Source organism: Peromyscus leucopus, chromosome 7, assembly GCF_004664715.2.
Source record: "Peromyscus leucopus breed LL Stock chromosome 7, UCI_PerLeu_2.1, whole genome shotgun sequence".
Classification (NCBI taxonomy): Eukaryota; Metazoa; Chordata; class Mammalia; order Rodentia; family Cricetidae; genus Peromyscus; species Peromyscus leucopus.
Window position 1 is genome coordinate 112,218,276 of NC_051069.1, and position 26,377 is coordinate 112,244,652.

General features: G+C 43.9%; 2 protein-coding genes across 2 annotated transcripts in view; one reads left to right on the forward strand and one right to left on the reverse strand.

Annotated features, from left to right (window-relative positions):
- Positions 1-26,377, forward strand: part of Limd1 (LIM domains containing 1) — a 52,154-nt gene that overhangs the window by 18,435 nt on the left and 7,342 nt on the right. The window contains exons 2-3 of the mRNA XM_028890435.2: positions 10,489-10,590; positions 26,004-26,071. Coding sequence (XP_028746268.1) covers positions 10,489-10,590; positions 26,004-26,071 — 170 coding nt within the window. The remainder of the gene's footprint in view (positions 1-10,488; positions 10,591-26,003; positions 26,072-26,377) is intronic.
- On the reverse strand, positions 8,652-9,264 carry LOC114707645 (dynein light chain 1, cytoplasmic-like). The gene has a single exon (XM_028890436.2). It carries the CDS (start codon positions 9,165-9,167, stop codon positions 8,889-8,891), a length of 279 nt encoding a protein of 92 aa, XP_028746269.1. The 5' UTR covers positions 9,168-9,264; the 3' UTR covers positions 8,652-8,888.

Sequence of the window (26,377 nt, forward strand, 5' to 3'; positions counted from 1 at the left end):
TTTTCAAGTGTGTGTGTGTGTGTGTGTGTGTGTGTGTGTGTGTGTGTGCGCGCGCGCGCGCGCGCGCGCACCTGCATGCATGTATACACATGGACATTGAAGAGACTCTAGCCAGCTCGAGCATGGCAAGCATGGCTCTGGCAGGCCTTGCCCTTCTCCCCCACTCCCTCTGCCTTACTAAAAACCATTAGATTATATTTCCTAAAGCTAGCCACCAAGGTCTATTCCTTATTTGACCACTTCCTCCTCCTGAGGCTGACTACCAAGGTCCAGCTATTGAAGTATGGAAGTCCAGCAATCAAAAGCCTCCTTTGATTCACCTAGTTAAACGTGCCCAATCAAAATATACCACCGCATCCTAGCTCATTCTAACACAGAGCTCCCCATTCTCTCTTCTTAAAAATTACATCTGCAACGTCATTTGCTGCTGTTTTCTGCCTGAGTCAGAAAGCAGCCTCTTTAACTCTTCTTCCCTGCTTAATAAAGGACCTCTCTGTTAAAACAGGTGTTGGTGTGGTTTGTGCCTAATCTGGGGGTCCAGGAGGGACCTGCTGTGCAGGGTGGGGGTAGGGTCTCCTTCACACATGTGTGTGCAGGAGCGTGAGGAGTCCAAAGAGGGCAACAGATCTCCTTGGCACAGGAGTTACAGGCAGTTGTAAACAGTCAGATGTAGGTGCTGGGAATGGAACTCTGGTCCTCTGCAAGAGCAGTACATGCCCTTTACCTCTGAGTTACCTCTCCAACGTTGTTGGTATTGTTTTTATGAGCATCTTGTATTTCTTTCCTCCTCAGCAAGAATTCAGTGAAATTATTGGGTTGTATAGTGTGAGTTTAAAAGAAAATAATGTATCAAATTGACCTCTAGAAATGTTATTTATCCTTTTTGTTCCCTTAGAAGAGTGGTGCAGAAGTTCAAGGGGTTGCCTGACAGTGGGCTGTGAGAGGGCTTAGGGAAGAAATGAGGTGGAGTGTCTTAAACCCCTCTTCCTTTGAGTAGGGGAAAACATTGACGCCAGTAGCTGGAGAGCAAGAACAAATCCACAGTGATTGAGAAGTTGCCATCTGAACTTCCTTTCTCACTGAGTAAAGTGAGGCCTTTGCTGGGTTTGAGACCATGTGCTTGGTGGCAGCTGAGGAAAGCAGACTGGTGCAATGATTGTAGCCCCAAGTGGCCTAAAGTACTTCCTTTGTGGGTTAGTGATGGCCTCACAAATTGACTCAGGGACTGCGAGTGCATGGGAGAGGGTAGAAGCAGGGACACCCATAGAATCAGGCAATGCTATGTTGTGTTGTCACGTATTCAGAGGATCAGTTGGTAAACTCTGATTGTGGACTCTCTGGAGGTGATCTTGGCATCAATTGGCACCTTGCATGAACAACTGCCCTTGAGGGGAGGTGATGTGCTCAGTGTGTTAGGTAGACATCCAACACCAATTGCCCCCTGGGGAAATTTCATAACCTTTAGTGTGGCAGGGAAGGATCCAGCCTTGATCCTTGATCCAATGGTGTGGCCCATTTCTAGAACCTGTTGACATTCAGAACTTCCCAGAGCTGCCCAGGACCACAGGCTACAGCTTTTAGCTATCCACTCTAGGTTTTGTATCCTATTCTAGCATTCTCGTATCCCATCTCTCTTACTCAATGTCCTATTGCTGTGAAAAGATGCCATGACCACAGCAACTCTTATGAAGGAAAGCATTTAATTGGGCCTGACTTACAGTTCAGAGGTTTAGTCCATTGTTATCATGGCTGGAAGCATGGAGGCACACAAGCAGACATGGTGCTGGAGGGTAGCTGAAAGTTCAACATCCAGATCAGCAGGCAGCAGGAAGAGAGAGAGCCATTGGGCCTGGCTTGGGCATTTGAAACCCCAAAGCCCACCCCCAGTGACACACTTCCTCCAACAAGATCACACCTGCTCCAACAAGGCCACACCCCCTAGTCTCTGTCAAGTAGCACCATTCCCTAATGACTAAACATTCAAATATATGAACCTATGGGGGCTATTCCTATTCAGACCACAATACCAGCCTTGACTGGGTGCCCTGACCCTCACATCATCCCCTTTTTAGCATACAATAGGGTTCATGGCTGTGTGATATCCAGTGGTAGGAACAGAGAGTACAGCTCCAAGAGACTGCCCTTCCTTACTGACCAAGAAGCCAAGGTGTGACAGACTGGTGAACTGGACTGAGGACACCTCTGGTTTTTTGTTTTTTGTTTTTGCATGCTTGCTTGTTTTGGGGATGGTCACACTGTATAGCCCAGCCTAGGTTGGCCATGAGCTCAAGATCCTTTGCCTTAGCTTCTCATGATAGCATCATTTTATTTAAAGCCTTCCCATCACAAGTTGCCACCCACGTTGGCCCTAGAGTAGGCCAAGGAAACTTTTAGGGTCCACCTAAGCCAGCGATGGACAGGGAGGAGGTGAGGATTCTGTTTTAACTGAACTTGGTAAAGCTGTTTTGCGGCCTTGCTATAGCTTCCACCTTTACAGAGAGTAGGGAAGATACCAGGGCCAGAAACCAAATCTGGTTTTTTGCTTTGAGAGTTGGGGAGATAACTTAATATCATTTTGAAGCAACTACTTTCACAAGGAATGTTGAAGACCAGACATTTGGTCTGTTATACTGTGTTACTGGCTTTTAGTTATCTTCCTGGAACTGCTGCAGGGGCTGAGACACTAGCCTACCACAAACAATATCTGTAACTTTTGTCAGTTATGTATTTAAGAAATATTTGTTTATTTTACTTTATGTGTATGTGCTTGAGTATTTGTATGTATACCACATGTAAGTAGGAGTCCAAAGAGGTCAGAAGAGGTGTTAAATCCCTTGGAACTGGAGTTACAGATGGTTCTGAGCTGCCATGTGAGTACTGAGAACCAAATCCAGGTCTTCTGCAAAAGCAGTAAATGCCCTTAATTGCTGAGCCATATTCCAGCCTGTTAAGTATTTTTGAGGTTCCATTAATACTTTTTTTATTTTGAGAAATATATGCCATATATGAAGAGAGTTAGGCCCATGTGACCTGTATATCACAGTGCTATTGTATTAGTTACTTTTCTTGTTGCCGAGACAAAATGCCAGACAGAAGCAATTTAAGGAGAAAGGGCTTATTTTGGCTCAGTTTGAGGGTACAGTCTATCATGGTGGGGAAGTCACAGCAGTAGGAACTTGAGGCAGCTGTTCACATCACATCCACACTCAGGAAGCAGAGGTGAGGGTGCTTAGCTTTTTCTCCTTTTCATTCATCTGGGACCCCAGCCTATAGGATGATGCTGTCCACAGTTAGAATGAATGTTTTACCTCACTTTACCTAGTCTTCCCTACAGACATGTCCAGACATTTGTCCCTTGAGGGATTCTAGCTCTTGTGACATTGACAGTACTAATCATCATAACCACTAGCATGAAGATCAAATGTGGCATCAGCAATGATAACAACAGAGATGACCAAATATCAGGTTTCTTTAGTGGAGAACTTTGTTTACTTAAGACACTGTGGTATAACTAATCGAAGTGCTGGTGGCTTCTATGCTTGGCACCCAGTTTTTCTTCTTCACATGGAAACTTCTGGCCAACTAACTGCCTGAGGCCCTGGCCACCAACTGTGGCCTTTCAGATGAGAGGTGCATGCAGGGTGAAGCAGGATAGGATCTTTGTTTTGCAGAGGTTCAGGGAGTGGATTACCCCAGTAGACCTAGGCCTCATCAGTCAGTGACAGTTGTATAGCCTTCTAGGGAAGCCTCACCTTCTGGAGTCTTAGCTAAATGGTAAATTCTATTGGCAAGATCCTAGAAGAAAACAAACCAAAATGAAGAATGGCATATTAATGTCTACTGACTGAACTAATGCTCTTTGAACAACTTATTCAGTGCTCAAATTCCTAGATGGTCCAATGAAGCAGAGACCTGAGCACACATTTTATTTAGGGTCCCTCCATGTCCAAGGTGCCATGAGGAGAGAGGTGGACTTGGGCTCTTCCTCAAAGCTTCAGGAAAGGGCTTTGCTATTATCTGTGGATTTGTTGTAACCTAAATGTGCAGACAGCATTTGGGTTGAACAGAGTGCCTTTGACCTTTGTTGTGTGACAGTACTTTTCCTGGGGAAGTGAAACACACATATCTATTCACCTCAGACAGGGAGTCTGTGACAGACCAAAGTACCAACAAAGTCCAACTTGGACCAATGAGTTTTATTGGGGTTATGTATAGTAGTATGAGTGAGGGGTTACTTACAGGATTAGAAATGACTCAAAGACAGCTGCATCTCCAAAAGCCCACCCATCATAGGTGACAGCTCATAAATCTGGGAACCTGGAGCATGTACTGCACAGCCTGCAGGCAGCTCAGCAGGTTGGAAAGCATCCTTTCCAGTTGCCTCAGTTGGTCTAAACCTCTTCCAGGTAGCTCAGCTGGTGTCTGCTTCTCCCAGGCAGTGGGTCTTGTCTAAGAGCCTTCTTTGCCTCCAGCTTGTCAGAGAGTATTTACAGCATTTATTGCTTTCTCTGGCAGGGGGGGGGGCTGGTGAATCTGGTCAGTTTCAGGGACTTCCTGAAGCTATTTTGAGTTGTTTATCTTCCCAATTAAGGAGTTTCCTTACAGGATATTATGTCAATCTTGCAGGAAATTTACACAACATTTTTTTAATCTCTTACTTCCCTTATGAGGCCTGTATAGTGGCCTGATTCATCTTTGAACTTCAATTTTTCATTTGTCAAGTGATGATCATATCTAGGGTGTCAGATTATTATTAAATATACATTTAATAATATGTTAAGATAACATATTTAATAATGATATTAAAAATAGTGCAGAGCTTGGCACATGTTTAATGGATGCTCATTCAGAGAATGAACCCCAGAGACTGGATTGATTTTTGGCTTAAAACAGCCCAAAATTTAAAAAAGAAAATAAATAGATAAAACATAGGAACCAAAGATTTTTATGAGACCCAGGCACAACAGTAGTTGCTAGAGAAATGCAGCTGGAAGCCACAGTGAGGTTCCACCATATACCTGTTGAAATGGATAGCATTAAAAGGTATCTATACCAAGTATTGCCAATTATGTGGAGAAACTAAGTCACCTAAACTGCTGGTGGAATGTCAGATGATCTCCCTTCAGAAAACAGTTGGGCAGGGATTGAGGATGTGGTTCAGTTGATAGAGTGCTTGCCTAGCATGTAGGACGTTCTAAGAGGCCCTAGGTCCCATCCCCAGCACACATAGATGTGTGATCTCAATATGTGGGAGGTGGTGGAAGCAGGAGGTGCAGAAGTTCAAAGTCATTCCTGGGCACATGTGTAGTGTGAGGCTTGCCTGGGGTATGTGAGACCCTGGTTTGTTTGCTTGCTTTTTTTTTTTTTTTTTTCTTAAAGGAAATGGTTGAACAGTTTCTTAGGAAGTTGACTACACACCAGCTGTGAGATCTGATCACAGCTAATCTGCTTCTAGGGCTTTACTGCAGAGACAAAGAAGTCTAGATCTAGCTCTGTACAAAAATTCATGCCCAAATGTTGATAGCAGCAATGTGGAAAGCCCCCCAGTGGGAACATATCTCCGTGATTGGATGAGTGGGTAAGTGCAGTGATACTACATGGCAACAAATAGGAACTGTTGATATTCACTAGGACAGAGTAAATCTCAAAATAATTATGCTGTGACAGAAACCAGATAAAGAGTTATAGACCAGGTGTCATTTATATAAACTCTTGACAAAAAGTAGTCTATGATGATAATAAACACCTCCATGTTGCCTAGGGAAAGGAGCTCAAGAGAGTGGATTACATAAGGAGGGGAGGACATGGGACTCATTGGGGTGGCAGACATATTTGCTTTCTTTATTGTGCTGTTTCTGTAGGCATTTGTCAAAGTCAACATGTATCAAATCACACTTTAAATGTAGACAGACTGACAAGATGCTCAGTGAGTAACAGCATTTACCACTAAATCTGGTGACCTGAAGTTCTATCACCAGAACCCACATGATGAAAGTATGAAAGTAGAGAACAGACTCCCAAAAGTTCTTCTCTGACCTCTGTATGTGTGCCATGCTATGTACACACACACACACACACACACACACACACACACACACACACACACGAAATAACAAATATGGACAGTTCACTGAATGGCACACCTCATAAAAGCTGTTCTTATACACAGCAATTATGGTTCACACCTGTGAACCTAGCACTCAGGAGGCTGAGACAGGAGTATTGATAAGAATTTGAGGTCAGCCCATGCTATACAGTGAGATTTTTTTTCTCAAAAAACAGAAATAAATTAGTAAATTAATTAGTCTCTCAGTTTGGAGACTGGATTAAAGGGTAGCTAGTTTGCAGGGAAAAGCATCCACCTTTCCCTCTTATCTCCTAAAAGCTTATTCCTCACTCATTTTCCTCTTGACTCAGTAATAGCTGTTGACATTTCCTTTCTTTTCGGGTGTTTGTGTAAATCCAGGGGCCACAAGATTGCGTAAAGTCAGGAAAGTCAACAGCTTGCTCTTTTTCTCTTCTGTTGCGCTCCAGCCCCCATACAGCACCCCGGGGGCCCCTTTGCCCACTGTGGGAGACCAGTTTCGCCTAGGGTAGGCTGAATCCAGTCATCTTTGTTCTTCATCCCATTGCAGCATCTGGAAAGCCTGCCTCCAAGTGATAGAGAAGTGTTTATAGTTGAACAGATGCTGTGTAGACTACTGGGCAAAAGGACAGGGTACAGAGCTGTACTGTCACTTGCAGAAGCATTCGTTTTTATGGGAAGGGCCTTGTGGTTGAGGTTTTGGGAAGAAATGGCCTTTGGGATGGGCGTGGAGGCAACAAGGCAAAATGGGGGGTAGGCCAGGCTGACAGTGGGAGGACAAGAACATGGCTGTTTTTGGGTCTGAATCCTGAGCAGGACAGATGATCAAGGTGAGGAAGGAGCCCCATCTCTTCATGAGGTGTGGTGATATATTGTGTACCCTAATAAAATTTGCCTGAAGATCAGAGGACAGAACAAGCCACTAGATTAAACATAGAGGCCAGACAGTGGTAGCACACACCTTTAACCCTAGCACTCAGGAGACAGAGATCAAAGCCACCCTGGACTACATGAGATTGACTCAATCTATGAGAGAAAACAGAGCCAGGCAGTGTAGCAGGAGTCTTAAAAGTTCTTATTGATAAAATCAAACCCAGAGCCAGGTATTGGGCTGAACTGGAAGATCAGAGAACAAGTCACAGCTAACCTCACCTGGTCAACTTCTCAGCTGGTCTTTTTTCCTCAGACTGAAAGCTTCTGTGTCCTCATCCCAATGGCTCTCAGCTGAACTACTGCTCGAAAGCCTGAAGCTTAACCAGCCAAATGCTTAACCAGCCAAACACTTCTAGTTTCTGGTCTTCACACCTTATATATCTTTCTGCTTTCTACCACCACTCTCTGGGATTAAAGGCTGACTTTCTGGGATTAAAGGTGTATGTCACCATGCTTTGCTGTTTCCAATGTGGCCTTGAACTCACAGAGATCCAGAGGGATTTCTGCCTCTGGAATGCTAGGATTAAAGGCGTGTGCTATCACTGCCTAACTAGTGGCTTTTCTGTTCTCTGACCCCAGATAAGTTTATTAAGGTACACAATATTTTGGGGAACACAATACCACCACAAGGCAGTGGTGGCACACACCTTTACTCCCAGGAAGTGATGGCTGGGCTGAGAAAGGTACATAAGGCATGAGGAGACAGGAACTAAAGACTTTTTGACAGAAGTGTCCCTTTCAACTAAAGCCTTGTTTATTTGTCTCTCTGATCTTTCAGCTTTCACCCCAATCTCAGGCTCCAGGTTTTTTAACTATAAGACCGTTTAGAATTAATGAGGTGCCCACATACATAGCATGAATAGCCACACAGAGTATAAGATGGGTTCAGATTCCATATTTCAAACCTACCAGCAGTGTGACCTTTCTAGAAATTTGCTTGTGGGGAGGAGGTTGTAAGGCCTCTTTTATGAAGGTCTGTGTGATAGGCACAGGTTTCTCAGAGTGTGAATCACAGCTCACTTGTTTTTTTCCTACCTTTTCTCTCCAAGAGGAACTTTTCTATCCATTTGCCACTCATCATCCACACCAAATACTTGTCCTACTAATGTGGCTTTGTATGGGATGTTCCTTACTCCATGAACAACAGTTTGAACATGGCATTTCCTTCCTTGATTTGTGTCTGTGCTTGGCAGTCCACATGGTGAGGAACGATGCTTGCAGCCCAAAGCAATAGAGTCAGGATCTGAGAGGGAGACAGGAGGCTGGAGGCAGTAGGAAACAGGCCTCAGATAAGGAAGAATTAGAAGAGGGCATTTCTGGGCAGGGTACAGAAAGTGGGTAAGGCCTGCTGTCCAGCCAGTCCTGGAAGGCTGCTGGTCATGAGGGTCCCCTTGGAGATGCCATCCAATTTTCCCTAAATCTTATGAGCAAGATTTAATGGCTCTGGCCTTTCTCCATCTGAGCCTTAATGAGACAAGTTTACTTCTTGGGTCTGGGCTGGCAGATGTATGTAATATGTAATGCCTGTGTACATGTAATGTTTTCTCTTTGCCTGAGTGGTTGATGGTTTTTTTTTTTTTTTTTTTTTTTTTTCACATCTCCAACAGATTTATTTTTAAAGGAATGACCTAAAGGAGAAAAAAATGGGGTACAGAAGTATGGACTAGAAAATAAATACAAATGTAAGCTGTTTTACTAATTATTTTATAACCACAAACTCGTACAGAGGATAATGCCCTGTACAAAACACAATAGATTCAAATGAGGTGTTCCCCCAGCAAGGCTGAAGAGTCAGTCTCTGTTATTTGGCATTTAGGATGTAGTCCTTGTTTTTGGATGGATCACTGGGTGTTTGGCACAGTCCATGCTTTTAACCAGATTTGAACAGAAGATTGGCCATCTGACCCAGATAGAAGTAGATGAAGTCTTTCAAGCTCTGGGTAGGTGTGGGGACATAACTACTGAAGTTCCGCCCCACAATGCAGTGCCAGGTGGGGTTGCTCTTCTTGTCAAACTCCTTCTTGATACGGGTGGCAGTATCCTTCTCTGAGTTATACTGCTCCAGTGCCTGAGTAGTGTGTTCCACCGAGTCCTGTTGCATCTCTTCTGACATGCCTGCATTTTTGATCACCACCTTCTGGTTGCACATGGTTGCGGTGGAGCACGGGCCAGCGGGCTGCAGCGAGCTCCTGGGGAAGGTGCTGGTGCTGCTCAGGCAGCTGGGGAGAGTCGGTCACTACCGAAGCCATGGCGCATCTGGGGACATTTTATAAAGAGTGTCATAGCTTAGACTTTCTTGGTAGTAATTGGTTAGTCAATTTAAAATGGGAAATCTGGCTGGATATAGTGGCACATGCCTTTTATCCCAGCATGTGTAAAGCAGAGGCAGGCAGATTTCTCTGAGTTCAAGGCCAGCCTCATCTACATAGTGAGTTTCAGGGCAGCCAGGGCTACTTAAGACCCTGTCTTGAGAAAAAAAAAAAAAGGAACTTTGAAGCAGAGGCAAGGCAAGTGGATCTCTGTGAGTTTAAGGTCAGCCTGGTATAGATAGAGAATTCCCGAATAGTCAGGCCTACATAGAGAGATTTTTATCTCAATCAATCAATCAATCAATCAACCAATCAATCAATAAATAAATAAGTTGGTTATCTGCTGAGTGCTTGGGAGAGCTCTGAAACACATACGTATAATTCACATAAAATTAAAATTTCAGCTAGTCATGCTGATACATACCTGTAATCCCAATACTTAGGAGGCTGAGGTAGAAGGATTGTTATGAGTTTGAAGCCATTGTGAATTACATAATGAGTTCCAGGCCAGGCTGGGCTTCAGGGTAAGACCCTGTCTCAATATACTTAAACATATTCAAACACTTTTGAGATTAGATTTTTTTCCCTGAGCTATGTTATAGTCATGGTTTGGTAAATTGAGAAATCCATGGAGTCTGCTTAAAGGGCAAGGAAATTTATTAGGGGAGAAAAACCCACTGTACAGATCAGAATTGTTGCAGGTTCTGGAATGCTGGGGCATAGTCTCATGCTGTTTCAGCCATGTGAGTCAGTCCCACATCCAAGTCCCATGAGGGAGTGAAGAGAGCGGCACTGTGCATCTCAGGTCTTAAGGGCATGTACTTCAAGGTCATAGGCAGGTAGAGTAGTTACCTGCTTTGTCTCTAGGGCTGTGCTTCAGGGTCATAGAACAGGTACCCACTACAGTTTGGTTAGGATTTGGTTTTCTGATTGGTGGGAGTCTTTCAAGCTCTGGGTAGGTGTGGGGACAGTGTGTGTGTATGTGTATTTGTGGAGAGTGTTGATGATGGCTGTTTTCTGTACTTGTAAGGACTGAGCACTGAGAAATCCATGGATGTGATATTGTGGTAGGGGAAGGTGTTATGTTTTGTTCATTGACTTTTTCATGACTTTTTAATCCCAGTTCTCTCCTGAACTTAGTGTTGTCTTCTTGCCTTGTAGGAGCCTGTGTGAAATGCAGCAAAGGGGTGTTTGGAGCCGGCCAGGCCTGTCAGGCCATGGGTGACCTCTACCACGATGCATGCTTCACCTGTGCAGCCTGCAGTAAGTGTGCAGCAGTGGGGGTGGAAAGAGGAACACAGAACTGAGCGAGTGGGGAGAGGTAAAACTGTAGGGATGGAACCCGCAGCTTCCCACATCCTATGCAGTTGCTCCATCATGGAGTCACACTCCAACTGGACAGTATTCTTTAGATCAAGGATTCTCTTTAATACAAGGCTAATGAAGTAAGGCAACTTATCTCTAAGTATTTAAGATGGTGAAGGTAATTTGAGTGGTTTCAAACTTAATAATATTAGGTTTGTAATGTACCGTGGAGACCTTGGGAACAGAGGGAAGAGGTGCTCAGTGCCATGTCTTAGGGGTCACCCAACTAGTCCGTCAGTCAGTCACAGCAGCTAGGGTGAGGTGTCTACTTTATGACCCTTTTGATTTGAAGGATGCTGCTTTAGCATGAGCTGTGAATGTGCATGTATCAGACGAACACCCTGGAGCCTTCCCTGCACCTGAGGCCATAGTTGTTTCCAGTTCTTTGTAAAAACAGACATTGGCTGGGTTGAGCTGGTGGCAGCTGGTCACTGCAGGGTTTGTCAGGCAGGATGTTTGCATATATCTGACTGAATCAGGGATTATATTGATTCTGGCCTCTGCTGAAGATTAGGGGAGATTTTTGTAAAAGAAGTTCTCTCTTTCTCCCTCCCTTTTCCCTGCCTTTCCTTTATGTTCTGAAAGTCATCTCTTAGCCCTGGTGGCACACAGCATGCCTCTAATCCCAGCATTCAGCACTTGGGGTGGGGGTGGGAGTGGGAGTGGAGGTGGATCTCAGTTTAGCCAGCCTGGTCTACAGAGTTCCAGGACAACCAGGGCTATTCAGAGAAACATTGTTTTAGAGAGGGAGGGAGGAAGAGGGGGAGGGGGAAGAGGAGGGAGAGGGAGAGGGAGAGGGAGAGGGAGAGGGAGAGGGAGAGGGAGAGAGAGAGAGAGAGAGAGAGAGAGAGAGAGAGAGAGAGAGAGAGAGAGAGAGAGAGAGAAATATACTTAAGACATGTGTGGGCTTCCTAAGAGTCACTCTTAGAACACTGGCTGCCCTCTTTCTCTCTCCTTCTCTCCACCTCATGTATATGTATGCATGTGAGTGTGTGTGTGTGTGTGTGTGTGTGTGTGTGCATGTGTGTGATGAATCTATGGTTAAGTTACTTTGCTCAAAAGATGTAATTTTTAAGGGTTAAAGATGTAGTTTGAATGTAAAACATTGATTCAGTACTTTATTATTTGCCTTTCTCATTGTTGTAACGAAACCCTTGGTAAGGGAGCTCACAGAAGGAAAGGCTTATTTGGGCATGAAGTTGGAGAGTATTGTCCATAATGGCAGAGTATGGCTCAGCTGGTCACATTGCATCTATACTCAGGAAGCAGCGAGAAATGAACACTGGCAAGAAGCTCTCTATTAGCCAGGCGGTGGTGGCGCATGCCATTAATCCCAGCACTTGGTAGGCAGAGCCAGGCGGATCTCTGTGAGTTCGAGGCCAGCCTGGGCTACAGAGTGAGTTCCAGGAAAGGCGCAAAGCTATACAGAGAAACAAACAAACAAACAAACAAACAAAAAAGAAGCTCTCTGTTTTGTTCAGTCCAAGACCCCAGCACACAGAATGTTGCTGCTCACATTTAGAGTATGTCTTCCCACCTCAGTTACCCTAATCTAGGAACTCCCTCACTGATGTGGTAAGAGGTGTATATCCTAGGTGGCTCTGTATCTTGTCAAGTTGATAACCAAAATTAATTATAAATACCATGTGTTTCATTTCAAAAGCTTCCTGGGGTGAGGTGGGGCAGAGAGAAAGACCCTGCTTACCACTGTCTGACCTGGCAGACTTCCCTCAGGTTCCCTGGCTAATGCTGGTTATGACACACTAACCTGCCTCTATACTGCCAGTCCCCAAGAGTTCTTACCCTCACACTTCCATTCCACTGCAGTTTCCCCTAAAACATATTTGAGAGTTCAAGGTCATCATTGTTCAGTTTTTAGGGGGAAATTGGGAAAAACTGAGATGGGTCAGGAAGTCTCCAGTATGTCCTGAGTTGTCAGGTCTCTGAGTCTTCCTGCCTTCCTTGTCTCTGAGAGCTGTTACACTCTACGATGGGTCAGGGAATCTCCTGTGTTTCTTGAGTCATGAGATCTCCTGGTCCCCGGGCTTTCTTGTATCTGAGCTCTAAGGTTGTACATGTGACTTACACACAGCAATGTGAGCTGTGTCTGCTAGAGATGCAGATATTTCTTACTGCTGTGGAGACTGACCAGTTTTGTGTCTATTAAGCAATTTTCTTTTTGTTTAGCATTCCTAATGTCTGTGATATACATGGTTTTTGCATTCTCCCAGTAGCATCTTACCAATGCTGTCATTACTGGAATTAAATTTTGGACCTGTGTTTGTGGTTTGTCTATAAGGACATTGTAACTGGGTCTCTTTAAAATTTATCTTTGAGAGGCTAAGAGCATAGCTCAGTTGGTAGAGTACTTGCCTAGCATGCATTGAAACCCTGGGTTCAAGTTCCAGCACCACATAAATCAGGCATGATGTGAACACCTATAATCAATCCCAGCATGCAGATCAAGAGTTCAAGGTCATCCTTAGCTACATAGTAAGTTCAAGGATAACCTGGGCAACATGTTCAAAAGAAAAATTATCTTTGGTCTTTGGCTCTTCCAAGTGTTTTTCTTTTCTTTTTGAAATTATAATATAATCATTTCATATACTTTTACATTTTATATTTTACATTTTACATTTATTCACATCATTTCTCCCTTCCCTTTCCTCCCTCCAAACCTTTCCATATACTCCTCCTTACCCTCTTTCAATTCATGGCCTCTTTTTTAGTCATTAAATACTTTTACATGCATGTGTGGTGTATGAGTGTGTATTCCTAAATACAACCTGATGCAGCCTGTATAATGTTATAAAGTTCCTTGTATTTTGTATTTTTGTTTTTAGCACTGACCATTTGCTGTTGGGTAACCAATTGGTGTGTTCTTCCCTGAGAAGACTAATAACTGTTTCTTAATTTTTGCTCTGTTTACCAGGGCAAAGAAAATACCAAGTAGAGACTTTTCCTCCCCTTTCTTTTGTTTTTTTCCTTCAAATCTCAGGCAGTTATTGTTTGAACTAGAAAAGCTGTTAGCAGGTAGAAGCTTACTGATGACTATGGGGGCCTGCTGTATCAAAACACCATGGGCCAAGTGGCTGGTAAATAGCTGAATTGACTGCTCACGGTGGAGGCTGGGAAGCCAAGGTCAGGCACCAGCATATTTAGTATTTGAATGGGCCCGCTTTCTGGTTCATAGATGACCTTTCTGGAGTCCTTGCAGAAGGGGGATGAAAGTTCTCAGAAAGGAGCTTCTCTGAGTCATCCCAGAGCTCTGGCCTCCTTCACAGTGCTTGCCTCCTAGTATGAGTACCTTGGCATCTCAGCATAAGAAATTTAGGTGAACACAGACATTCAGTCCTTTGTAGATGCATCAGCTATTTTTTACCTGTGGCTGTTTGAACAGTATCTATTTCTTATTGGACTATTTAGACTGCCTCAAATGATGGCACACAAGCACTTGTGGACTTAGGTGGACATTGGCTCTTTTAAGTTTTGAATATAGCTTACATTGTATTTTAACATTGTATGTTGACATGCAATGGCCAGAGTCATAGTTGATAGTATTCAGAGGTAGGGGCCCTTGGATGGTGATTAGGATTAGTTGGGGTTATAAGGATGGAGCTCCCTGATTGCTTTATAACAAGAGGGCAGATCTCTATCATTTTAAATGCCTTGTGTTACCTTTAACCTCTGCAAAGTCCCCTTTAGCAAAAAGACCCTCACTAGATGTGGTCTTTCCACTTGGGACATTTAGAACTGTGAGCTGAATAAATTTTTTTTAATATAAATTATCCAGACAGTGGTATTCAGTTATAGCATAGAAAACAGACTAAGACACACTGACAACTGAAAAGAATATGTTAAAGTTTCACCCTGCTGAGTCCTTGTCCCAACATTAAAGGAATGACACATGTAAAAGGAGTCAGATGACTGCAGATATAGTTGGAGGACACGGAGAAGCAATCTTGCACTGTGGTCAAGGAGCCTCAGTGCGCATACTCTATTCTGAGCATTGGTCAAAAGGTCTCAAATCTCCATAGAAATGAGAGGTTGACAGCAGCTTCCCTCTCACCTACTCTGTGTTTAGGAAGCTACATACAAAGTGTCCCACTAAGACTCAGGCAGACCTTTGTCTTTCTAGGTATGGGCAACATGGCAGGTTCTCATGCACAAGTTTGCACATTCACCCACCCCTTGATGAGTAACTGTGCTTAGTTCATTTTTAGATATGAGAACCACATAGTAACCACAGAGAACAATTTAAGACAGAAGAAACCTGTTGCTTTAGCCTTGTAGTGCATCTGTTTTCACTTTGGTGTTTCCCCTCCAGTTTTTATCCAAATTTGCACACTTTTTAGAGTTGTGACCAAAATATATCCATAGTGCATCCTCTTTTATTTAGCAGCTGTAATTGCACCAGTACTCACATAGTAACCCACTTAGTCATACCACAGTCTTACGGCATTTAGCTCCTTTTGGCTTATGAGTTATTAGACGTTGCTTTTTTTCCCTCCATTGAGCTATTTACTTGGAGTTCCTTCCCAGAAGTAGGTATTCAGGGAGTGGAAGTGTGAGCATCTGTGTGGGTTATTCAAGTTCTGTTGTTTCTTGATGAGGTCCTCAGCCCCTGAGTGTTTGGTTGTCATGGAGATATGTACTGCAGTTTTACTTCTTCCTTGTGCCCTACCCACCCATCTATGGTTGCTGTGGCCCCAACAGGAGTCTCTTAGGGAACTATTGATTCACCCTGGAGGAGAAAATAAGTGGCCTAGGCAGTGCTGGCTCACACTATCTAGAAACTTGGCTAGGGAGATGCTAGCACTCATCTCTGGTGGTGGTGGGCTTGGATGAGAAGAAAGAGTATGCTGACTTGTGGAGATCACATTGAGTTCCCTTTGGTACTTTCTGGAATAGGCTATAAGGGAAGAAAGTGGGCAAGGCCTTATATAATTACCCTAGCCAGGTTGGGTTAGAAAAAGCTTTTATTGTTGTCAGGGTTGGAGTGTATGCGCACATTTGTGTGACAGATGTAGAGGCCAAAGAACTGTGGCTGTTTTGTCAGGAAGTATCTACCTTGATTTTTCCCCCTTTTATTACATTTATTTTGTATGGGTGAGTGGGTGGGCTTAACATGCTACAGTACAGTTGTAGAATAACTTGTAGGAGTTGGTTCTCTTTTTTCACCACGTGACTTGGGGATCAAACTCAAGCCATCGAGCTTGGTGGCAGCATTGTTTACTGCCATCTCGTCTTTTGAGACAAGATTTCTCATTAACCTAGGGATTACCAATTAAGCTAGGCTGCTGGCCAGTGAGTCCCCTGGATTATCTGTCCCCAAATCCCCAGTACTGGGATTACAACACACTCTATAGTACCTGCTTTCTTATGTGGATTTGGGGATCAGACTCAGGTCTTACTGTTACACAGCAATTACTTCCCAATTGAATCATCTCCCTAGCCCAAGAAGGTTCTTGTCAGTCATTTTCATTTCCTTACAAAGTCTCAAGCTGCCTCTGGGATCCAGGACCTTTTCCTTGATTTTGTAAGTGCTTGCCAAGCCAGCTTTGGAAACACTCACATACTCTGAGTTTGTGGAGGTTGAACCTATAAATTGTAGCAATCCTGCTTCTCAACAGAGGCACTGTGATATTCCTAGGTAATTCCGAGGTGTTACTTCTAGTTTGCCATGGGTGTGATGCCCCAAGGGCCTCACCAAGTCCTTATCATAGTTCAGGGAGTTCTGCTGTTGCCCTTATTTTATAACCCAGCCTGGCTTGTTGATTGTATCATCCCAAACAGCTTGATTGGCTCTTAATCCAGAACCTTGTGAATCCTCAGCACTTCCTCCTCACTCCTGAGCGCAATTCCTTTTGCTGAGAGAGTATACTAGCTGAAGGAGGAGGCTGGCACTGGGTGACCATCTTGCCTTGACTTTTTGGTCAAGCTGCTGACTCAGGCAGGGCCTTGTGACAACAGGCTTAGTGTGCAGCCCCTCTTTAGGGAGTGAGGAAAGTGGCCTGGACTAGAACTAGGGCAGTGGTACTCAGGAATTAGAAGCTCTTCCTGTAGGAGAGGGAAGGACTCAGCTCCAATGGCAGGTCTGATCTTTGTGGCCTTTGATCCCCACTTGTCCCAGTATTCTTCACTGTGCTTAGCACTTAAGTGTGAGCCAAGTGAGTCAGAAAGATTTGAGAACACTATAGGTCAAGAATATGAGAAAGGAAGAGTAGGGTGAGGAAGCAGTAAATGAGGGAGTAGGCTGGAAGGAACCAAAATAGGCTAGAGCTGGGCAGAAAGTGTGCAGGGCAGGAGACACAAGAGGGGTGACCAGAAACTAGTGTATTCACTACACTTGCGGAGACAATTGTTTTTCCCTTGTCCGTATCATGATGTGTGCTTGCTTTTAGACCATTTTTTCCCCTAGAAGGATGTCCCACATCCTTTCTCTCTTGCTTCATCATCCCCAGAGCCACCTGCTGCATGAGATCCTGTTGACTTGATGACTCAAAATCAACACAGCCTCTGGCCAGTTAAAAACTAGAGGGGAAGAGATCTTTCTATGTGTACTCCAGCCATCAGGAGGGCCGGACGGAGCTGAGCATCCAGGAACTAGATATGCTTTCAGGACACTGAATAGCTTACGAGTCTGGCAAGTACACCTCCTGGACGGAGGCCATAGGAGTGGCTCAGCAACACTCCCTGTAGTGGTCACTGCCCAGCCCTGCACCAAGTGGACACTGAGAAGGGATTAGAAACATGGAGCATATAGACAAAGAGGAAAATAGTGGTGGGTATGATTATTCCTCAGGTAGGTTTCATTTAAAGAAATTGAAGATCACTAAAGGACCTGGCCTTGGTAACTTATGACAGTAGCCTAACAGGAGCTGGCACTGTGCTGGGCTTCCTGTCATAGTTTTGTCATTTTCTAGCTATCTACTAAGGAGCCCAGAGGATAGATAATGGATTAGTGTCTCTTTCCTGGAACGAGACAAGGACAAAGGCAAGACAAATCCAGGCAAGACCTAAATGTCTATGTTTTCCACCTTTCTGCCCTGGACCTTGGCTTACCAGGGCCAGGTGAGCCCATGAAGTGCAAGTGAGATCTGCTCATTTGAGCTTAATCAATATGGTTGATTTGCCAGGCATCATGGCGCACACTTGTTGTTCCACCAATCAGAAGACTGAGACAGGAAGATTGAGAGTTCTAGGCTAGCTGAGTAACATGGTATCTCCAACAATAGCAAAACCAAATAAAGTATTTTCCCTGTCTTACTTTGTTATTAGCAGTATGCTTTAAGAGCTAACCTGTTCTGGAAAAAGCTGTTTGAAGTAGATCAGACTGAGTTTTGTGGTGACTCAATACCCTTCTCCCCGCTAGTCACAGGTGACCACCAAGTCCTTGGAATGTACTTGTTCAAGACCTAGAACTCAAGTAACTAACTTACTTTCTATTTGTCTATCTTTCTTTTCTAAAGACAGGGTCTTACTCTTAGCCCAAACTGGCTTGAGTTGAATTTGCTATGTAAGGCTGGTCTCAAAGTTGTGGCCATCCTTCTGTCTCAGCCTCCTGAATGCTAGAATTATAGGTGTGGACCACCACAGTTGTATTGGAACTGAGTTGTTTTAAAGATTTATTCATTTATTCTCCCAACACCCCCACACCCCCCACCCCCGAGGTTTTTTTTTTCCGAGACAGGATTTCTCTGTGTAACAGCCCTGGCTGTCCTGGCACTCGCTTTGTAGACCAGGCTGGCCTTGAACTCACAGAGATTCACCCTACTGCTGAGATTAAAGGTGTGCATCACCATGTCCAGCCCAGAACTGAACTTTTAATGTTACTTTATTTTGATTACATTTACATAGCCACATGTGTCTATTTGCCACTGTGGACAAGAGACAGAAACTAATCTAAATGACTGCTAGATTTTTACTTCCTTTGCTCAGGAACTCATCTCCTTGCTGGGGGACCTTTGTGTTTTTACCCATCAAGGAGGCGTTTGCAGCGAAGTCTTAGCTAATGACCAACTGCTTTTTCCGATTCTGTTATCTCACTCCTATTTCTAGAAGGGAGACTGGTGTCACTGCAAGCCTAGTTTTACTTGTCAGATTAAATGGCTGGCCTCTGTGTGACACTGTTGATGCTGTCCCTGTCACTCATCCACACTGCTTTTTTCTATTGAAGTACCCTGAAGGCAAATTTCTTTACCCTATGTACAGAAAGTGGTTTGGAACGACTTTTCTGTACATACAGGATTTCATCTAATCCAGGCTGACCCTAAACTTTTGAAGTAGCTGAGACTGGCCTTGAATTCCTGATCTTTCTGTCTCTATCTCCTAAGTGCTTGGATTACAGGAATGCATCACCACAGCTGGCTGGAAATAGGAGACTCTGAGTCTAGAATTCTAAAGTTGTAGCACTGACACCCATCCTGACATATGTGCTTAATGTTCATCATCCAGTCCTGTGATTTGACCACAACACATTGCACCTGGTGGAGTCCTGGTTTAGAGAAAGGTCAAAGACATTGGTTTTCAGTGGTCCTTGGATTAGTCCATCGTTGGTAGCTGGAATTTACTAGGAATGTGGGTCCTCAGCACCTTCCCATCCATACTAAAACCAGAAACTCTGAAATGGGGCCAGCACTAACAGATCCACAGGTGATATGTGGGGCTGGAGGGGTGTATGTACATGTATGTTGTTTACAGGTGTGGCTCCGTGTGCCTGCACAGAAGACATTTGATGTCCTTTCTATTGTGCCCTGCCTTATTTTCTTGAGCTAGGGTCTCTCACCAAGTCTGGAGCTAGGTTTACCCAACAAGCTATTTCTCCTGTCTTCACCCCACTTCAGCCCTTCTATTACCAGTGTGTGCATAGCAGCACCCAGCTTTTAATGTGAGTTCTGGAAATGGGAACTCATGTCTTTATGCTTGTACAGTGAGTAATATTTCTGAGTCACCTTCATAGCCCCCACATAGGTTGTTTTAAATTATGCTGAAGCTTGCTCACCATGCTGTTTGTTAGCAGTCACGCTCCTTGATGACATGCCTCTAAGGATGAACTTCTGTAAGAGGCAAAACAGTGGCATAATTTCACTGCCTAGATGAACAGAGTGGGGATGAGATTTCACTGGCAACACTAAGAAATCCAACATCTTCCCTGTAATGGGATAAAAGTGTGTGATCTTCCAAATTTTATGTCCCACCCTTGATCCCAGTGCGATGGTGTTTCAAGGTAGTATACTGGGGAAGTGGTGTCCTTAGATGAGAATAGAGAGAGGTAGTTTTCTTGGCACCACATGAGGACAAAGCAAGAAGACAGCTTTCAACAAACTAGGGAAAGGTCCTTACTGGGAGCCCAACTCTTCTGATGTTTGATTCCCACCCCAGAACTGGGGAAAATGTTCCTGGCAAAGGCTGCCTGAAGAAGTAGATCAGGGTACATTTTGTGTGACGGTACAGATGTTCTATAACCTTGTGGTCTCAGTGCCCATCAAGTACTTGGAATACACTTTTTACTGTTAAAGTTACTTTAATTAAATTCATGTGTAGATAGCCTATTCCTCCTCTATGTCCCATACTCAGGGAGGATCCTTACAGAACAGAAACAAGAGAGATTGTGTAGTGTGATGAGATTGTTATATTTGCCCTAGGAAGACCGTTATCTTTGCCCTGTATTTGAATCTCAACTCTAGTATTTTCAGCTCTAGGCTTTAAGTTTGACTTCTTTAGTGTTTATCTACTCATCAGCAAAGGAAGACACAGTAAAAATGCAGTTAGACTCAAATGCCTAAAGTAGGGCGTTGCATTATTGCAAGATTAATGAAATAATCTGTTACCTCCTAACACCCCTGCCAGTTTGGGGCTCTCATTGAGATGGATTGCCTCAGTCTATCCTGCTCCTGCCTGGGTTTAGCACCATCTAGTGGTAGCTCTGTGCTCTAACTGTGAGTGTCTATAAACCTGGATCTCTAGGTGAGTTGGTGTCTGTCTTTCTGGCCAGATCTGGAGTGACTGAGCCTGGATCAAGCATTCTCTCCTCCTTGCTCTCAAAACTGGTTGCTTGATGTTTCCTAACTTGCCTGGTTCCCTTCATGCCTCCCTTCTCTAAACAGGTAGCAGTTTTAGCTTGCCTTCAGGTATGAGTTAAAGCCAGTCTTGTTCTATGCAAGTATGTGTTATTGGAGAATTCTGATTACACTTACCTGTGACAGAACTGGTAAAGAGTACTGCAAATAGTGAAAGCTTCATTTGCTCTCACTGAGGAAGGGAGAATGTGGATTTGTGTTCTACAAGAACTAGGAGTGTGGGGTGGCCGAGAGAAGCAGCTGGTCAGGCACCTTCAGAATCAGATGGAGCTGCTCACTTGCTACTTGGATGAGCCTAGAATTCCTCATTTATGACATGAAGACCATAGCATTTAACTAGATCATCGTGCTTTTGGATGGGGGCATAGCTCAGTGGTAGAGCTCTTGCCTATCATATACAAGGCTCTGGGTTCTATACCATTACTGGAGGTAAAGTGTGTTTATGAGAAGAAAAGGAAACCCCCAAAGTTGAGCGTGATCTTGAGGTATAGTTTCATGTTACTCCCAGAAGTGATCAATTCTAGTATTACAGCTCTGTTCAGTGATAAATAGGCATGTGTTTTATTTCTGCTTCACTCTAGTGAAGCATTTCCCCAATCTGAAACCTGGAGTAGAAGGTGACTTTGAGCAGAAAATGACTGTTAGATCCCTGAAAGGCAGGTGACAAGACAGAGTTAGCAGTGTGTTTCTTAAAATATACAAAGCTTATGCTAAAGAGATGTATCAGAGATTAAGAGCACTCACTGATCTTCTGAGAACTCGAGTTCAGTCCTAGCACCCATGTTAGGCAGCTCACAACTGCCTCCACATCCAGATCTAATATCCTTTGGCCTCCTGGGGCCCTTGCACATGGCATACACACACACACACACACACACACACACACACACACACACACACACACACACACGAGACACACACATGTACATAAAAATTTTAAAAATAAAAGACAAATCTTTAAAAATTAGAAAGACTATATAAAGGCTCCAGACAAACCTTGACACATAAAAGATAATAGGCAGGTGGTATTTTTTTCCTCACTCTGACAAAATACAAGCAAATAAATTTGAAGGCTGTATCTAGTTTCTGTAGCAGGAATCTTAAAAGTTTTTATTAATAAAATCAAACCCGAGGGCAGTTATTGGGGTGAATACTGGAAGGACAGAACAAGCCACAGCTATCTCACCTCATCAGTTCCTCAGCTGGTCCTGTTTTCTCAGACTGGAAGCCTCTGAGTCCTCATCCAGAATGAATCCCAGCTGAACTGTGCTGCTTCAAAGCCTGAAAGCTTAACCAGCTGAATGCTTAACCAGTCACATGCTTAACCAACCAAATGCTTCTAGTTTCTGGTCCTCACGCCTTATATACCTTTCTGCTTTCTACCATGACTCCCTAGGATTAAAGGCTTGCTTCCTGGGATTAAAGGTGTGTGTCACCATGCCTGGCTGTTTCCAATGTGGCCTTGAACTCACAGAGATCCCAGATGGATTTCTGCCTCTGGAATACTAGGATTAAAGGCGTGTGCTATCACTGCCTAACTAGTGGCTTTTCTGTTCTCTGACCCCAGATAAGTTTATTAAGGTACACAATATTTTGGGGAACACAATACCACCACAAGTTTCTATTCTGAAGTGAGGACTAAAGTTCAAGTTCTTTGGCACAGGCCCATTTCCACTCTCTTGGGTCTCTGGGGGTGCTTAACATTTAAACTGAGAATAGAGGAAAACCAGACATAGAGAAAAAACTAGCCTCTGGGCTCCTCCCTGACTCTTCCTGTCTGGGCCCAAGACTTTTCAGCTCAAGGCTAGCAGGAAGAGCAGTTGTCTAGCAAGCTGGTGATTTTTAAGATGATCAGTGCTTAATATTAAAGGCCATCCAAGGCTACCTGGTGAGTTCAGGACCAACCTGAGCTACATGCCAAGACCTTGTCTTTAAAAAAGAAATCAAAGCAATGCCTGCGTTTGGTGAAACATGGGAAAGAAGAAAGAGCAATCCTCCCTCCATTCTGCAGGTGCTCAGGGACTGCCTTCTTTACAAGGTTGGGACATTTAAATCTTACTTTTCTTTTTCTTTTCATGTCATAATAGAATTTTTTTTAAATGAATAGCATGGCCTTTTAAAAAATAAGTGTATTATGTTTTACATAATTCTAAAAACAAAACAAAAATGCATGAAGTGAAAAACTGAAATTTATAATACCATTTGTCAGGTATTTTAGAAGTACATAAAGTAGCATTTCCATGTAACTTTTCCACCACTGTGGCCACTATTCCCCTTCTTCCTGCCATGTATCAGTGGAGTATGTGATACTTACAAAAGAATTGTGCTATGAATACACGTGTCCAGCTTGCTTTCTTCACTCACTAATGTATTCTAACTATCTTTTTATAGCATAAACATTTTCTGGTTCTATTAAAACACTATTCATCTGGTATTTTAAAAGGCTACATAACAGTTCATCAGTTAGATGTACTCTGTTTTATGTAATCCTTCCTTTGAGTAAATATTTATCGACATTTTTTATTCTGTCCCAAAGCCAAGTCTCAGCCTCATAGAATCAAGATAAACATCTTAAAGTTTCCTTTCCAGGAAGAGTTTGTCATTTTACACCTATTCAGTAGCTCAGGAAAACATGCAGTGACAGGGATCATGAACACTTCACAGCCCCCCACCCTCATCTGTGTTTGTTTCCATGCTAGGAGATTTACTACTTTTGCATATTAATAGTCTTTTGTGGATTTTAGAATAGAGCTATTCTTTCCTCTGTTAAGATTTTAAAAAATGTGTATGGGTGTTTTGCCTACATGTATGTAAGTATCTGTATGTGCACCACCTTCATGCCTGGTACACATGGAGGCCAGAAGAGGGTGTTAGATTCCCTGGGACTGGAGTTACTGCTCACTGTGAGCCACCACCTGAGTCCTGGGAATGGAACCTAGGCCCTCTGCAAGAGCATTAAGTTCTCTTAACTGTTAAGTCCTCTCCCCAGCTCCTCTACCCCTATTAAATACAAGTATTGGTTTCTAGCTCAGGCTCCTAAGCACTTCTAGCCCCTACTCCTGGAGGCAGAGCTGGTGTTTGAGATGAAGTCCTGTTTCCTGGTGGTACCCTTGCTCCCTCCAGTGCTCCACCTACAACCACAGCCCCTGTGACCTTTGGTTCCATCTCTGACTGGTTCATCCTCTGGGAAGTCTAAGCACAAATCAGGGAAATATGGGTGCTCCATAGATAAGACTGGACCAGGACTTAGTGATCAGTGTGTGACCTGATGGAAGGACACATTTCAAACTCTGGACACTGTGTGGTCGTGTAGCACAGATCCTAATTGTTCTTATTAATAAAAACCTGCAGTAAGATATCAGGGGAAGCCGGGCAGTGGTGGTGGTGGTGCATGCCTTTAATCCCAGCACTCGGGAGGCAGAGGCAGGTGGATCTCTGAGTTTGAGGCTAGCCTGGGCTAACAAGTGAGTTCCAGGAAAGGCACAAAGCTACACAGAGAAACCCTGTCTCGAAAAAACAAAACAAGATATGGGGGGAGGGGGAAGCTGAAAGATCAGAGAAGCAGAGCAGCCAGCCATTACCTCTATGAAATCCTTAGCCAAAAGAGAGCTGAGCCCCCATCTCCTCCTGCCTTATATTCCTCTCTCTGCCCAGCCATATCACTTCCTGTCTCCATCTCCCTAGTGCTGGGATTTGTGGTAGTATTCTAATTGTACTGAAATGTGATTTTGATTGTATGTTAATAAATAAAGTTGCCCGGGGTCAGAGCTATTAGAGCCATAGAAAGAGCATGGTGGTGGTGGGCTCTTGGCTCCTGACAGATGACTCTCAGATGGTTACTTCTTGGATACTCCTGCAGTGGTTATCAGATGTGGTAAAATTTCTTTTGTTGCTGGGTATGTTGGCCCACTACTTTAATCCCAGCACCCAGGAAGAAGAGGCTGGAGAATGTTTGTAAGTTGGAGACCAACCTAGTTTACAAACTGAGTTCCAGGCTAGCTGGGGCTACATAGTAAGACCTTGTCTCAATTTTTTTTTTCCTTCTTTTGTTGTGATTTTGTTTTTTAAGATTTTGCTGGGTAGCTTGGATTGAACCTGAACTCCTGATCCTCTTGCCTCTGCCTCCTGGGTGCTGGGATTACGGGTATACTTCACCATATCCAGACAGATTAATTACTTAACCAATTATTGAGCTAAAGAAAATTTTATTGTGGTTCTAATGTACATTCTCTTAATTACAGGTGGAATTGAAATCTTTATATTATATGATAATATTAGGTTGCTATTAATAACCATGATTATTGTGAAGATAATGTAACAGGCTTCTGCTGCTGCTGCTGTGGCACTCACACCTTTAATCCTAGCCTTCTGGAGGCAGAGATCCATCCTGATCTCTGTGAGTTCAAAGCCACACTGGAAACAGCCAGGCATGGTGACTCACGCCTTTAATCCCAGGAAGTGATGGCAGAAAGGTATTAAGGTGTGAGGACCAGGAACGAGAGCTGGTTAAACTTTTAGGTTTTTGAGCAGCACAGTTCAGCTGAGAGGCTTCCAGTCTGAGGAAACAGGATCAGGTGAGGAATTGGCAAGGTGAGGTGGCTGTGGCTTATTCTGCCTCTCTGATCTTCCAGCATTCACCCCAATGCCCAGCTCCAGGTTTGTTTTTATTAATAAGACCTTTTAAGATTCGTGCTACAAGCCGGGCGGTGGTGGTGCACGCCTTTAATCCCAGCACTTGGGAGGCAGAGGCAGGCGGATCTCTGTGAGTTCGAGGCCAGCCTGGGCTACCAAGTGAGTTCCAGGAAAAGGTACAAAGCTACACAGAGAAACTCTGTCTTAAAAAAACAAACAAACAAACAAAAAAACAAAAACAAAAAAAAAAGATTCGTGCTACATATCATGAACCCCAAGTTAGCTTTAAGTCTTTCTGTTAAACAGCAACAGCCAGGGGACCCTTTTCCTGGGCTTGGTCTGTTCTATGCTGAGGATCACACTGTTATTCACCATGTAGCATAGGCTGGCCTCAAACCTGTGGTGATCCTCCTGTCTTTGCCTCTCAAATGCTAGGATAGAGATGACCAGCACCACACCCAGCTAATATCATCCGTTAATAACAAAACTGTCATCAACAGTTGGCATCCCTTGTGTGGTTAGAGTTAGGGGCTGTTTCTTTAAAACTATCTTCATTATGTGTTAACCTTTTACCCCATCTTCCTGTTTTTACTTCAGGCAGGAAGTTAAGAGGAAAAGCCTTCTATTTTGTCAATGGCAAAGTATTCTGTGAGGAAGACTTTTTGGTGAGTATATCACCCAGACTGCATAGGGTGAGGGGTAGGTTAGGGCAGGAGCCTGAGAGGACCAGATGGCAGGATATTGTTTCTCTGTGTTCCTAATACTACTGGGAGAGAGGGCCATTCCCTCCTTGTGAGTGCCTGGGTAATCTGAGTCCTGAAGCAGAAGACAAGCCACAAAGCTTTATGACATGTACAAATGTGCCCTCCCCACCTACCCCCTGCTTCTGTGTGTGTGTGTGTGTGTGTGTGTGTGTGTGTGTGTGTGTGTGAGAGAGAGAGAGAGAGAGAGAGAGAGAGAGAGAGAGAGAG

Coding starts and splice junctions, on each gene's coding strand:
- LOC114707645 (XM_028890436.2), bottom strand. CDS start 9,167: ATGTGCAACCAGAAGGTGGTGATCAAAAATGCAGGCATGTCAGAAGAG.